The sequence below is a fragment of the Pygoscelis adeliae genome, unplaced genomic scaffold (assembly GCF_000699105.1).
Source record: "Pygoscelis adeliae isolate BGI_AS28 unplaced genomic scaffold, ASM69910v1 Scaffold24, whole genome shotgun sequence".
In the NCBI taxonomy this organism is placed as follows: Eukaryota; Metazoa; Chordata; class Aves; order Sphenisciformes; family Spheniscidae; genus Pygoscelis; species Pygoscelis adeliae.
The window spans coordinates 5,893,280-5,909,097 of record NW_008824806.1 but is presented as its reverse complement, the minus strand read 5'-3'; the positions used below and the strand labels follow the sequence as shown (position 1 = coordinate 5,909,097).

Below are 15,818 nucleotides of genomic sequence, written 5' to 3'. Positions count from 1 at the left end.
CCTATAGAAGCATTTTTGAATTTCAAAACACGTTAATAACAAAACCCTTCTGTAGCTCCATAATTACCCCCTGCAAACCACTTCACATATTAGCTCACAATTTTAAGTCAATTTATTATAGTAACTTTTTTGCATTCTAATAACATTTAATTCTTTTCCAACATACCTCAGATAATCATGTTCAGTCACTCCTATTCTCCCAGAATCACATCTTATTTAAATGTTTGTCACCAATTCTTAAATATATTGTTATTTTGCAACCAACAAAGAAATCAGGTATATTTGAACGGTGTAAGTTATTTCTAACTGTAATTATGGTAAAATCATCTATTTATGACAGCTTATAAACTGAAGAGTTAAAAAAAAAATCTCACCTGAATTAAAGGATGCGTTACTTTTTTGAAAAGTAACTTCAATTCCAATACCATCTATTTTCACCAAGTTCGTTTTGTCATCACTGCTGTATAGCTCTTCTACATGCAACACAGGGAAGTCACTTCTTTCCCCTAATTCTGCTTCTATTGTCACTTCACCATGGCTGGTATTTACAGTCACTTCATTTGCAGAGACTAAGGAAAGAGCCTGTGCCCCAGGCAGGGGAGTCCCTACTTCAGAAAAGTCACTTTCTAAAAGCAAGTTTGAGTTAAATTTATAGTTTACATTCCTTAGAGTTTCACTCTCTACCGCTGCTTCTGAAATCATACAAGAGAGTTCTGATGTAACATCCTCAGGCAAAACATCTTCAGCTTGCTCATCATCCTCACTTGCCTCTGAGGAAGGACTTGGACTCACAGCAGTCTCTGTACTAATCTCCACGCAAAGGGCTTCATCTACACTCATGAGGTTCACTGAACTTTCATCTGTTTCTGTGATTTCACTGTCTACTGTGGTCTGAGATGCTGCCGAGTCTCCCCTCACACCACTCTCATGGGTCTCGTTTTCTCTACCAATGACAAGCAAAGAATTACTGCTTTTTTCCGGGCCTGTAGTTGATAGGATGCATTCAATCTGGTTAGCAGTATTAAAAATTTCCTCACTTTTGTCTTTTACTTCTGTACTCTCAGCAGCAAGTTGACTTTCTTCTATGACTGTAAAGGTGAAGAGACTATCACATTCTTCCATTGTGCTCAGAGTGATCACTGCCCCCTCCTCCTTATCTCCTAGACTTGAAGCAGCGTGTTGATCTTCACTGTTGGTGGCAACCCTCAGCACAGGAGCTCCACATTCTCCCACAAAAATCACAGAACCTTTGCTTTTTGCATCTGCATTGAAAGCAGCTAGTCTAAACTGTTCATCTACAGTTGCAGTGGTCTCCACAATCTTACATTCCCCTGATGCATTTGGAGAGATAATGGCATCTTCATCCCCTTCCGCTACAATGAGCTGACTTTCAGCTTGTGGTGCTGCACTGATCAGGACTATCTCACATTCTTCTGTCATGCTTGTAGTGATCATAGCAGCTTCGTATCTTCCTTTTGCTTCTGAAGCAGTGAGTTTGTTTTCATCTTGTACAGCTACACTAGACATAGGAGCTTCAAAACATTCTGCTGTACTTGTAGAAATCATTACCGTTTCATTTTTTGACTCCGTGTCTGACACATGTTGAATCGCCTCTTCTGTGACTTCACCTGACATTAGGATTACTTGTTCTTCCACAACACTTGTGGAAATCATAGCACACTCATCTTTTTCTTCCTTACTGCTAGCAGCTGGGTGACTTTCATCATCATCGTTATCATCTCCTCCAGCACTGGATTCACTGGGCATGGGAACTTCATATATTTCCATATCTATAGAAACCATAGCATTCTCATTTATTTCTTCCGTTTTCACAGAGGGGAGCTGACCATCATATTCAATAGCCGCACTTGACATAGGAGCCTCAAATTCTTCCACAATACTGGTGGAAATCATAGTGCACTCATCTTTCTCCTGCTTACTGCTAAAAGTATGCACACACTCTTTAAACTCTGTAGCTGTACTGGGCATAGGCACCTCTGTGTCTTCAGTGTCTATTAAGATTATAGAGCTTTCCCCAGTTTCATTTGCTCTTGCAACAGCAAGTGGACCTTCCTCAGCATCCATGGCTGAATGTAAGGGAGCATCACTTTCTTCTACTGTACTGGTAGAGATGATATCACCTTTTACTTTTTCTTCTCTGCCAGTAGGAATAAGAGAATTCTCATCTGTTGGAACTGCACTACTTATAGAGGCATCAAGTTCTCTGCTGCCAAAGGAAGTCATGGCATTCTCATGTTCATCTTCAGCGCCAGACTGACTCTTATCTTGCACTGCCATAGCACTAGTCATGGGACCCTCACATTCCTCAGCATCTAACGGAATTGAGGTACCTTCACGCTTTCCTACATGCGCAGTCAAGGCACCCTCATCTGCAGCACTTGCACTGGTTACACTGCTTTCAACAATCCCTTTAGCATTTTTGCACTTTGTGCCACAATTAGCTTCTTTCTCTGCGCTCGTTATGCTGTCAACAGTAAGCTTATTTATATTTGTGCCAACCACTCCTGACTCAGCTTCCATTTGTTCAGCAACTATGCAGATAATGGAACTTTCACCTTCTTCTGCACCTATACAAATTAGTGCATTTTCACTTTCCATTCCTGTACAAGTTGAAGCATGCTCATTTTCTTCATTTCCTCTTCCTGTACTGGTTACAATGCCCTCACCTTCTTCATCCTCTTCTTTTGAGCCTGTACTAGTCACAAAACCTTCATCATCACATAGACCTACACTGACTGTAGTGATATTGGCTTCTTCCTTTGCCCTTGTACTGTCCATTAGACTTTCACATTTTCCAGCTTCTAAACAAACAGCAAACCCCTCGTTGCTGTCTTCTAGCCCTGTGCAGACTACTGAAATTTCAGCATCGTCTTCTGGAGTTATGCCTGTGCTGGTCACTGCGCTTTCACCATTTACAGTATCCTCAGATTTGTCACCGCTAGCTCCAGTTGTGGCACTGTTGTTTGTGACCATTGCAATACATGCACCAGTTACAGTGCTTTCTCCTTGGGCATCTGTACCAGTCACTGAGCAGATGATGAAGTTATGACCTCTTTCTTCTGCACCTGTGCAAGTCACAGTACCTTCGTGTTCTTTTACTTGGCCAGCTCTCACGCTGCCCCTAAATTCACCTGAACTGTCACCGCTTGTCGACCCTTCACCTGTTTCTGTCCCTGCACTAGTTACAGCACCATCGCTTTCCACTTCACCTAAGCAGGACACAGAACTTTCAAATTTGCCTGTATTTACACAAGTTGAGGTCTTTCGCTTTTCTTCAGAGCCTGCACTAGTCACAGCATCATCTTTTTCTTCTGCCCCAGCACTATTCACACTGTCTTCAACTTCTACTCCACTTGCATTGACTGAATCTTTACCACTTTCTTCTGCATCAACCATGGCACAGTCACCATTTTCTTCTCCTTCTGTACTTGTTAGGAAACTTTCACTTTCTGCTAATCCTTCAGTGACAACACTGCCACCGCCTTCTTCAGCTGCTGCAACAGTACACTCACCAATATCTGCTCCTGTGACGAAACTGCCGCCCTCACTACTTTTTACCCATATGCCTGTTGTGAAACCTTCATCAGCTTCTATGCTTGTGCAGATTACCGTCACCTCGCTTTCTTCTTCTGAGCAAGTGGTTGTAGCATCACTGTCCTTTTCAGAATGTGATACACCCTCAACTCTTTCTCCTCCTGTACTAGTTGCCATTACAGTGCTCTCAGTGATCTTTTCTGTGCTAGTTCCTATCACAGTGGCCGGAGTTGTTTGCAGGCTGCTGTACAACAAACTAAGTTTACTACTTCCTCCACTGGTACCTACTGCATTGCTTTCATTTTTATCTTGCATGCCAATCACACCATTCCCTTCTTGCCCACTGGCTATAACAGAGCCTTTGACTGTTGCCTCAGGAACTCTTTCAGGCACTAACACAGAGGAAGATTGTATCATTTCATCAATATCATGCACCTCGTTCTTCTCCACATTATCCATCATTGTGCTTCTTTCTCCTTTTGTGGAAGGATCTGTATCCAAGCACTCTCTTTCTTTTCTTTTTAGGAGAAATTCTTTTGTTGTTACATCTCTACAATCTTCAGTTATGTCAGTCATCAAGTTTTCCTCTTTTATTTTCAACTCACTTCCCTGAGTGCTTTCTAGCTTTGCTGCTTCATCATGATCTTCTTGACTAGGTAACCCAGCTGTACTATCTTCCATTGCCTGTTCGTCAGGCTGGGGCACCTCGTTATCTTTTTCTATACTGTTTGTCACAGCGGTGTTGTCACCATTGTCTTTCATGATAGAACTCAGCACTGCACTATCTTGTTGTTCCATGTATACAACCTGTGCTGCATCATTCTTCAAAAGGAAAGTATCTTCAAATAAAGAAGTCCCATCTGAATTATGGCATTCTTTAGACATGCTACCCAAGGAATCTGTAAAATCCGAGATATCCACATCCATGGACTTCACATCAGCAGCATCTTCTCCAGAAGGATTAATTGCTAAAGGAGCATCATCTGAATTAGAATTTATCACAGTTTTTAAATTCTTTGGTCTTCTGCTATCTTCTGAAGCTTGATCCTTACTGGGAACATTCAGTAAGAGTCTACCACTTGTTTCATACACAACACTCATTTTATAAGCCCCTTGTTTATTGGGTCCTTGATCCATGGAAGCTTGTTTGGACAAAGTGTCTAAGGCACCAGCTTGTTTATTAGGCATATCTTCTTGTTTAATAGTTTTTTCAGCTGCAGGCAGAAACTGCGATTCACAAGCTTCAGGATCTGCCAAGCTGTGTTTTAATTCCTTATTTGAAATAGAGAGAGACATTTTTTCTTTTGCTGCATACTTGGCATCTGTGACTTGGAGCGAGTTTTGAATGTTTTTTCCTTCGATGTTAGATGCCTTCTCTACTTTTGTTTGTTTCAAATCAAGTTCCATTAGCTCTTCCTCATGACCAGAATGCAAGTCATCATTATTCATACTTGACTTTTGAGGGGCTGGAACATGGCTGCTTTCAGTTGTGCTAGTTGATTGCTTTTCCTCTCCAAGTAAATCTTGATTTGATATACTACCTTTTCTATTTTCACAGGATATCTTCTTACTTTGTTTTTTATCCATTGCTACTGTGATGCTCAATACTTTTTCATGCCCACCATCCATTTCTTTAAGATCTTTATCTTCCAATTTGATACTCTCTTCCTTCTTCTTTATTTCCTTGTTGCTGTGCTTTAAGTTTCTGCTTTTGTGACCTTCAGCAGAGAATCTTCTTTCTAGTTTGGAATTGCCGAAATCTTTATCACCTCTACATTTCTCTTTTACAGATCCTCTTTCTCCAGAATGTAACTTAACTCTGTGACTAAAGTCTTTTTGTGATCCCTGAGTTGATTGCGTGCCACTTACAAGCTCAAACTCAGCACCACTCTCCTCAAAAACTTTGTCTTCGTTCTTGGATTTGTGTTGCTTATCTGAATCATTCTCTTCCATGCTCTTATCTTTGTCTAGTTTCTGACCAGTCTCTTGTTTTGTTAAGTTTTCCTGTAATTCTGTTTCAGATGCTTTGAATTGTTTACTATGACTCTTTGACTTAGACTTTAACAAAATCTTGTCTTCTACAAGGCTCTTAGATCTTCGTCTATCTTTATGAACACCATCTTCTTGTTTCAAATTACAATCAGAGTTAGCTGATTCTATTTCATGTTTATCTTCTGAGTAGCTTTCGCTCCTTCTGTGTGATGCAGAAGCAAGTTGCTTTGAGGCACTTAGGGAATCCTTTTGTGGCCTAGAATCACTCAGGGACCTTTTGGACTTGTATTCTGCTCTTGATTTTTCAGTTGAGAGATGTCTGTCTTTTTTATTTTCCTTACGCAGCAATTCTTCAGCTTTTAAGGTTGATTCAGAAATATTTTTTCCATCTTTTCCTGTTACTGATATTTTCCTTTCACTTCGGTGTTTACTTTTTCTTTCAGATTTGTCATCGGAGGAAACCTTTACTTGTTGATTATGTTTCTGACCACCATCCTCTCCTTTCAAACTTCTCTCAAATGAATGGAGTTCAACATCTTCACTTGATTTGTGAATACTGTCTCCTTTATATTTGTGCTTTAAAGAAAGTTTATCTTCTAAAGCAGTTCTTTCCTTTTCATTTTTATCTCTGTAAGACTTGGCTTCTTTTTTGGCAGCATTTCTTGTATGTTGAATTTCTGTGTCACTATCTTTTTTGGGGTGTTTTTCATTTTTAAATATGGATTTCTGCTTCTGTAGTTCTTCAGTATTGACTTCTGCTCTATCCACTTGTCTTTTTGGATCCCTTGTTTCACTGTCCTGCTGGGCACCTTCAGCCTGAAGAGAGGTGGAGGTTTTTCTTTTATGTTCTTTTTCTGCTTTAGAATCACTTTTGCTTTCCTCAGTTGAATGCACCGATTCCGAAAGTCTTCTAAGCTGTTTAGAGATTTCACTTTTCCCATGATTATGCTTCAATTCTTTGGAAGAATTTTTTTCACAAGTCTATAAAAGAAAGTTTTTATGTATATAAGCAAATGTTACACAGTTCCTTCACTACATGACCAAACAGAATTGTTAAGGGCAAGTGCTCCACAAAAACAATTCACTAGAGTATACACTTAACATTGTAATAAAAATTCACCTAAAATATAGTCAGTAAGAAAATGAAACTTGCCATTTTCATTTCAACTATCTGCCATTGTGGGAAAATCCAAAGAAACAGAAGTTAACCTTAGGCAGCCTGTTTGAACTTGAGTATCTTTTCTTTATAAAGTGATTGTTCTTTCTAAAATGATTTAAATGGATTTTTAAATGGACAACCACAATTTCAAGTACTCTGTAAGTTACTTTAAACAGCCATTATGCTGTCTGTTTAAAAAAAAAAAAACCCAAACCCCCAAAACCCAAGCCCAAACAACACCCCAAAACCCAAAAAAAGATAAATCTAGACTTCCATTTGAACTTCCAACTATCACTTTTTTTTGTTAATAAAGTTGGTAAAAACTCTTACCATAAAAATTCTCTTGCCTTTAGTGTTTGGACTACATTCAGTTTTCCTTTAACTTCCCAGTGAGAAGTTTAAATAGATCAAGCTCCTCAAGTCTTTGCATATAAGACACACTTTGCTCTTTTTAAAAACCCAACATACTTCACAGAATAGGGCTTAAACTATATCTTGTGTTCTACCACAACATGCATCAGCACTGAATACATAGACTGTATATTTTAATGGCTACTGGAATTCAGAAAACATTACTGAATGCAATGTCAGATCACTAACTAACGCAACTGAAAGAACGAGCAGGAAAAAAACCTAATTCATAAGAATGAATGCAATATTACGTAGTCTGGTATGCACGTATGAACAAGTACTATTACAATTAAAAAGGAAGATGATAAGGTTTATATTTAAGAGACACATACCTCATTTGTCTTTTGCATTTCTTTAGAATCTTCCTCAGATGGCTCATATTTCTTTTTGCAGCCATCTTCAGCATGCCTGAAACAGGTAGTTGGACAATTAAAAAAACAGAAAAATCACTATCAGCCTAACATTAGTTTGTAAACTTTCTGCTTTTAAAGCTAAAGGAGAGAGAGAAATGCACGCTAAAAATACTGAAATAGAACATGATCACGTAACTTTTGACTAGCCAATTTTTCCAGGAGAAAAAAGCTTGGACAATTATGTGTACCAACTTCAAAGATATCCTCTGGACATCAGCGCTTTAAAGTAGAGAATATTGGTATGACAATATTAGTACTACAGTTGTCCCTGTAAAATGGATAAGAGATCTCCTTGCCCCATATATACCCGTATGTAGACAGATATGTACACATGTACCTATCCATGTAAAACATCAATTTAAAGACCAAACCAAGTTGACTGACATATTAGACGCACAAACATCTAAAAGCTCTCCATTCTCATGCCTTTAGTACCATTCTGTGTGTGAAAAGCCACATAAAAGCTGCTACTGCAGTCTGAGCTGCAATATATTTAAGCAGCTATAATTTGATTTTCTGCCTGAACTTCATGCTTATTAGTAATAAAATTATGTGAATATTTTAAGAGGAAATTGTTAAAATGGGTAAGGCTAACTGCAAAGTTGAAGACAACCTTTTCAATCTGCAAAAATGAATATTCAAAAACTTAATTCCTTTTGAGCAAATACATGAATACCTTGAATCTCTCTTTCTTTTTCTGCTCAAGGCTACTTTTTTTTCTAAAAATTTCTGTTCTTTAAGCACATCCTTAATGCTGGTACCAGTAGCTTTTGAGTCAAGACTTCTTGATGAAGGTTCTTCTAAGTTCAAGCCACTTTTTCCTAAAATAATACACAAATGGTGAAATACATAAGCATGTCACTATATTACTGTTTCAGCTATAAACATGACTGAAAGCAGTACAGAGAGTACTAATGTGTAGCACAGAATACTAGTGTATACAGGTATTCATTGTGTTTAAGTAATGTACTGATATATGGAAAGATATATGAAAAAGTGAAGATACGGAATTTTGTATTAACAATTTGCATTACACATTGTTCTGTTACATCACTGTTGAAATGTTGGGTTTTTACGGGAAAAGACTAGAGACCTATTACCAATATTTTAAGCTGAATGTTTTTTTCCAGAGAGAGCGAGCGAGAGCAGGGCGGTGGGGGCTGATGTTACACTTCTCATACCTTTAGCATTTTGATGTCCAATTTTCAGGGATTTTGTTTTTTCTGCAGCCTTCTGTTTACGTTTTTCTTCAAGTCTCTCTCTGTTAATTTGTCTTCTTAGGAGTCTCTCCTCTTTTTCTTTGGCCTGGAGGTAGAAAAACAAAGAAGAAAATTTACCATTAGGTCAAAGAGTATTCTTTGACTACAAATGTATGCCTAAAACCCACAGAAAATAGAACATTGTAGCCTGAGGCAAACTAAAAAATAAACAGTCCTTAGAAATCATTATATGAAAGTTAATGGAATCCTCTAATACTTACGTGAAGTGAAACTAGCTGAGTTCCAGAGTTTCACTGCCGCTTAACACCGCAGACTGAGGCTATAAGACCTTCTCAAAGAATGTATCTTATTTTTTATTTTTATATATATAATATGTATATATAATACATATATTAAATACATACATTAATATATATAAAATATATATACTATATATAACTATTAAAAATATATATTTAGCCAAAGAAAAAAGATCTAAAAAGAACTGCTGCTCCCTCTTCTGTGTACTGGTCCCTTCTTCCACAGAACATAGTGAACATGCTTAAACCTCTCTTTCCATTCTCAGTGGTTGCAGACTTGCTACAAACTACTGATTTCATGGACAGCAAGAACTACGCTTGTAAAGGGATGATGTAATGAAGTAGCCTGCAGGAGTCAACAAGCCCAAACCACACAAAACCCCACTGAAGGCAGGCTGCAGGTAGATATGGGCTACTTTTTCCACCCAAATTGTCATTACATACATTAAATCTACTGAAGACCAGTTTTTCCATATGTGCAGCAGTTCTTACTCTCCCTATCAAATCCCTCAGTTGAGAAAGAATCCACCTATTGCTGTGATTCTGTGAAGACACTGCATGTAATGAGTAAATCCTCTTTCTACACCAAAAGACTGTTCATTTTAGAGTGGCGAAAAAAGGTGGAAAAGTGTGTTGTTGCTTTCACCACCAGAAGCCTTCAAACTATAACCAGCAGAGTGCTTCGCTGGAGAGCAGATTACGCAATATGGGTGGAAGTCTGAAGGAGGGGCAGTTGGAACACAAGGCAGGGGGGGAATAAGTGAGAAGAAACAGAAGAGACCCCCTCACAAACCACCACCAAATAAGAAGTGGAATTTGTGGTGAAAAGTTGAAGGAACCAGAATGCAAGCAGTAACAAAATCCACACTTACAATGGACTGACGGCGTTGTTCTACAGTTCGTTCATCATCAGAATCACTGAAGTATTTGGAATACAAGAAAGGCTTGCGAACATAAGCATGACGAACAGGCTTGGCTTTCCCATCACTCAGCTCGTTAGCATGAGGCTTTGTCTTACTTTGACTGTTTTTCTCCTCTTCATCTGAAAAAAGGTTAGTGAAGTGTTGAGACATGTTGATAAATTAAGGCAGTGCTTTCAACGTAACTTTTGAGGAGGCAAAGCTACTAAAAATGTATTAGCAATTATTTATTCTAAAAACAAACAGTTAAAAAAATTAAACCCTCTAACATCAAAATATCACTAGATTATGAAAACCTGAAAGGTATATTCATGTGTTTGCACACACCATTCACCCAAAAAATTGCAAGATACAAGCCCCAGAATAAACTGGGATACAACAATTGGGCTTACCCTCTTGCCTGTAATCACGTTGCCTTTTTACATAGTCTTTAGTAGTTAGCACCGCATAAGAAGTCAGAATATAATTTCTGCTATGTATTAAATTAAGATTCTTCCCTACATCAAAAAAATTTGTATGTTATTTGAGTACATGAAAACTAGATAGGCTTACTGAAATACACAAAACACATTGTTGTTTATACTCATGTAAGTATTATTCAAGTAAAAATAAATACATCTCTTTCAGTTTTATCAGGATTATTAGAAATAGAGCAAAAACACTTGTGCTTCATACTGTACAAATTATTTGTATCCCTGAAATATACTTAAGGCTTGTTTTCACTTCACAAATATTTAGTCATAACTGAACACAATGTTTAAAGGTAACACCAAAGCCAGAGAATATGCAAGTAGTTCAGTGCTTCTAAACAGCATGCTTAGAGCAGAAAAGGTAAGCTCACAGCATACTAGAGACAACTCGTTCAGGTACTAAGGCACTCTGTATTATGAAGTGGAAAGTCTTATTAACTGCAAAAGCCACACATCTGCAGAAATCGGAGTCTGGGGTCTGCTCTAGACAAGGAGAACACAAAAAGGTAACCCAGTCAGTGGAAAGATTTGGTGTTTCCAAACTCTTAAAGTTAGATCCATGCCTGCTCCTTCTACTGTGGCCAGGTAGAATTTGAAAATTCCTGCAATCCTAAAGCTCTAAAACCAACGTGATCTGCAAAGTCAGCTACAACCACTACCCTGGGGTCACAAACAAAGCACTCCAACGTTATACCAAATTCACGGCAGAAGGGAAGGGAAAAAACCCCATAGGAAAGTGACATATCCATCACCATGAAGTTTTTTTGTTGCCTATTAAATACTGTAGTACAAATAAGATTTACAATGTTTAGAATATATCAAGCTATTAAAAAAATATTCAAAGTATGTCCACTACTTGTCTTTTGTAATTGCACAAATATTATCTATTCCACATTCAAATTCTTTCTCATATATAAGTACAATAAAACATACTGCAAAATCTCAAATTTATGATATGATGCACTCAACTAAAGTGTTGCATAGTCTTTCTTGCTACTTAACAATCTAATTATTTTACCATCTGATGTGATCTCTCCCTCTTCAGTACTGTCAGATATTACAGTCTCCTCTTCACTCTCCTCTTCAAAGGAAGAAAGGTCACTGGTATGGACAGAGCTGACAGTGATGTCACTGAGTACATCCATATCTGAATCTACTGACGTATTTTCTTGCAAAGGAAAAAATAGAAAGAAGGGCTTTAATGCAGCACACTGTATTTGAGAAACTTTTCTTACCAAAACAGTGATTTTTGCCACCGAAAACAAAATTATCTTAAGAACAAGAAATAGGAAAAAAAAATAATAAATTTGTAACACCTTAGTGAAATGTTATTAGGCTAATTCTGGTTTACTCAGAACAAAAATCACCCTGAGGTACAACCAGAAACTTTAAATGCAGACTGGAATCATTGAGAGAACTTGCCAGAGTAAGGCAGATGACCAATCACACACTTGAGGAATCAAAGCTCATCGAATCCTGAATTGGGTTACCCCGGTTAAAGGAGACGAACCAAGACCTAGCCAAATTTGCCAGAACTAGCAGAGAACCCACACTCCAATTATACTTCTGATTCAACTTCTGAATACACTTAACCCTCCCCGCCCCATATCCGTATTTTAAGGAGGAGCATTGCCCACACCATACCTTCTTTAGTTTCTTTAGTGCTTTCAGTTGGTTTATGTTTACTGCTATTTTTTTCTGGAACTAACTGTTTCACTGGTTCCGACTCTCTTGCTTGCTTTTCTTCTTTTGACTTTGTAGTATCATCACTTTTCTTTGAATGGTCAGACTTCTTGTCAAGTTTTTCCTTCTTTTCTTTTCTTCTTTCACTTTTTTCACTGCTGTCTGGTTTCTTGTCACATTTATCTAATAATTTACTCTTTTGATCTTCACTTTCCTGTTGAATTTCTTTACTTATATCTTTACTTGTGCAAGTCAAATTATTAGTATCCTTTCCTGAATTTTTTATTTCTTCACTTTGGCAGGGAAGCTCATTTAAATCTTCACACTTTGCAAATGTTTCAGCCCCTTCTCCAGAAAGATCACAAATTGCTTTCTCTTTGTCTGGCAAGTCCTCCGCATTTCTCTCTCTATCAGTGCTACCGTCCACACTCTGCTGAGATGAGAGTCTTTTTGCAGCTCTGTCACTGTTCTTGGGATTTGAGCTCTCTGTTGAAGCCCTGGCAGCACTTGCTTCTTGGTTAAGAGAAGTTATTGTTTCCAAAATGGACATTGCATCACTAGCTACGTTGCCACTAGGAGCTGTAGCAGAGACACCTTGAATAGTAAGAAAGAAAACAGCTTTAGTTCATCTTAGTTTTCATAATTCTGTTCAGACAGAATGTTAAGCAAGTGAAAGGAAAAGGAATAATTACTCTATTTACAATAAGTAAAATTAACTAAAACGTTTGACTTACTTTGCATTTAGAGATTTTGGTTTAAAAAAAAGAACAAGAAGTTGCATTCGTGCAGCAATTGTGATCTGATTACCAGAGATTCATTTTGCTCTGTGACATACCGCTGTTCCTGAGATCAGCTAAAGATAGCAGAGGTTGTCTATGGGAAGGATGTTCTGAACACAATCCTTGTTCAACTTTACCACCATCCCAAGTGGGATGACGACTCTGGAGAAGCACAATATAGAATACTGCAGCAGAAAGTCTGTATTTCATACTTCTGGTATCTCCATAAATGGCATGGAAAATGGACTCAGCGTATTGATTATGTAACAACAGGACCATCACAAATACCTTATCACTTTCCCATCTTCTTAGAAGCAACTGTGAAGATGGATGAGAAAGGGTTAACCAGACTAGCACTAAGAGCTGCAGCTGGCTTGTTAACCCACCTACTTTAAAGGAAGTGGGCCTCACAGGAAAAGGGCTAGGATTTAAATAAAGGGTCTGGTTACAAATAGATGGACTGCTGTGGAGTCTGTTAGGAAGGGAAAGAATGGACAATTACCTGCAGGTAATTTGGTGTTTGGAAGTCGATGCCAGGCAACATAAATGAAAACCGTAAAGAAAAAGTGCTGTGTTTATAAACAAACTAAAGATTGGCTGATTTACAGCAGAACTTAAGCTCCTGAGAGGACCTCAGCCATTCAGATTTTACTGCACACAGCAACTGCATTAAGACAGGTAACTGTCTCCTAGGTAATTTTTTTTCCAATCTACCAATGCATAAAAAATTGAATCATTCTTCTCTTACAGCTAGGTCTTATCTGATCCTGTAATACTTAGAGGGCCAAACGCTGAGTTTTTTTTTCCCTACAGTAAACTGATCCCTTGTAATCTCAAGCAGAAGTGACAGAGTGACATGGTGGTACAGGGCGACATCTCTCTCGCCTTCTACCTTTATACGTACAGTAAGAGACAAGTAGTATGGTACACTGCCTGGAGCTCAGCTTGTTAATACTGATGCTAACAATTTTGTGCTAGCAGCAAACCTAGTCAATGTTTCTGCTCTCTTGCAAAACAAATTTTTGTTAATAGACTGCTCAGAGAAATGGTAGAATACCTTGTACTGTAATAGAAGCATCTGTTTTCTCCTCACTTGGAGCTGTACTGGGACCTGCCTCCTCTTTGTGATTCAATGTAGCTAAAAATTCATGGACAGCTTTTTCCACCTGAGGTCTGAAGGTGTGGTTGATCTTTGGGTCCACAACCTGAGAAATAATCCTGTCAATTCCAGATTCCAACATTCCAGACCTGGAACAAAGTTACATGAATACTAAATAAGAAAAATGACTTTTCAAGAACATCTTAATGAAATATACTCATTTAGGTGTGATGTAAACACTCTTAAGAACCTCCAATGAAGCATTAACCTTTTCGGAGCATCGCTGCAGCTATGTCTTTAGCCAGCTGCCTGTATTTCAACAGCTCGTTCTATGCCTTATGAACTAAGAAAAAAAAAAAATGCTAGAGAAACAAAGCAATCCAACTGCATGGAATTAACACAACAAACAGCCTGTTATGTCATCACTGGTTATCTCTACAAATGTTATCTAACTGTAAAAGTGACATTTGTGGAAAAAAATTAAGAAGAAAACCGATGTTATCAATTCCCATGGCATAAAACAAAGGAATTACAGAAGGCACGAGGGACAAACAACTACTAGACCAGTCATCACTACCCTAAGTTACTTTCTGCCCAATACAGCGTGACACCTCAGAGTTCTGCAGCTTTATGGAACACCCTTAATCTTCAGTAAAATCAAATAAATGGCAATAGAGAGCTTTATAGCTATGGATTCTCTCTAGACCCCTCTAATCTTTTGTGGAACACATATGGCCTCTTGTCCTCACTGCTTCTTTAAAAAGAACCAAAAAACCCCCCAAACAACAACAGCTCCCCTCCCCCCAAACGAAATAGCTCCTCAGTACCAGTTATCAGTGGTACCACTACAGCATAACCGAGTAAGTTTCTACTCAAATCCTTTGTTTGGCCCAACTTAGCGACCAAACTCATGCTACTTTGAAGAAATTTTCTAACGTTTCTTATGACTCTAAGTTTTGGGAAGAAAAATTAGAGGAACCCTCATGAAATAATGTAACATCGGGTAAGTGTTTGACATCATTTTGACATAACAGCAGTTCTGAAAAAACTCTTCTCTGTCTAGCTAGATTTACATCTAGTTTTTTGTTTGTGAATTTAGCTTTGTACTCCACAGAGCTTAGTTTTCCTTAGCTCAAAACTTGATGATAAGAGCAATTTCATTAATATCTCCGTTAAAAGAAACAGTAAAGATAGAACTTAGCTAGGGCGTTACATCCCAAATCAGAAACAAGCCTTCCACCCCTGCATCAACTTGGATCAGACAAAATAATATTTGCAGTCTAATTCTGACTAATGCTAAGGGCGAGCTGCTACCTGAAATAATACGTTTTAAACACTAAAAAAAAAAAAAGCTTCTTCAGAAATTGCTTTGAAGAAAGTAGACACTTTACAATTGACCTAGAGTCTCCGTCACCTCTCGCAGTACATGAGTGCGTTCAAACAGAGAAACCCCAGAGGTGTCACTTACTTGAGAACCTGCTGCCTAATGTTATTTCTCAGCTGGTTCTTGTTGAGATGAGGACTCCAGGTATGAGTTGCCAAATGATTGGAAACAAAGTTGTCAACGCGCTGTCTCAAATTCTGGTAGGCAGGCTAGAAAGCAACAACAGAGAGGTCGGAGAGGAGGGTTTTGCTAAGCAGTTACCCTCCCGGAGGCCGGGCTGGACGAGCTGGAAGCCCCGTCGGGTGCCCCCAACGCGCTGACGGCGCAGCCGCCCCCGCTCCCTTGCGGCGATCACAGCGTGTTAAGCACGCGCGTACCGCTAAAAACACCCCAGAAAGCCAGGCGTGTTTGCACCGCCGGCCAGCCCGCGCTCC

The 15,818-nt window shown here is 38.5% G+C and overlaps 1 protein-coding gene across 1 annotated transcript in view; it reads right to left on the bottom strand.

Annotated features, from left to right (window-relative positions):
- BOD1L1 (biorientation of chromosomes in cell division 1-like 1) overlaps positions 1-15,818 on the bottom strand; it is a 39,553-nt gene that overhangs the window by 21,966 nt on the left and 1,769 nt on the right. Inside the window, exons 2-10 of the mRNA XM_009324119.1 lie at positions 15,469-15,593; positions 13,959-14,149; positions 12,084-12,716; positions 11,458-11,607; positions 9,922-10,091; positions 8,712-8,835; positions 8,207-8,351; positions 7,450-7,525; positions 375-6,528 (exon numbers count right to left, since the gene is read on the bottom strand). Coding sequence (XP_009322394.1) covers positions 375-6,528; positions 7,450-7,525; positions 8,207-8,351; positions 8,712-8,835; positions 9,922-10,091; positions 11,458-11,607; positions 12,084-12,716; positions 13,959-14,149; positions 15,469-15,593 — 7,768 coding nt within the window. The remainder of the gene's footprint in view (positions 1-374; positions 6,529-7,449; positions 7,526-8,206; positions 8,352-8,711; positions 8,836-9,921; positions 10,092-11,457; positions 11,608-12,083; positions 12,717-13,958; positions 14,150-15,468; positions 15,594-15,818) is intronic.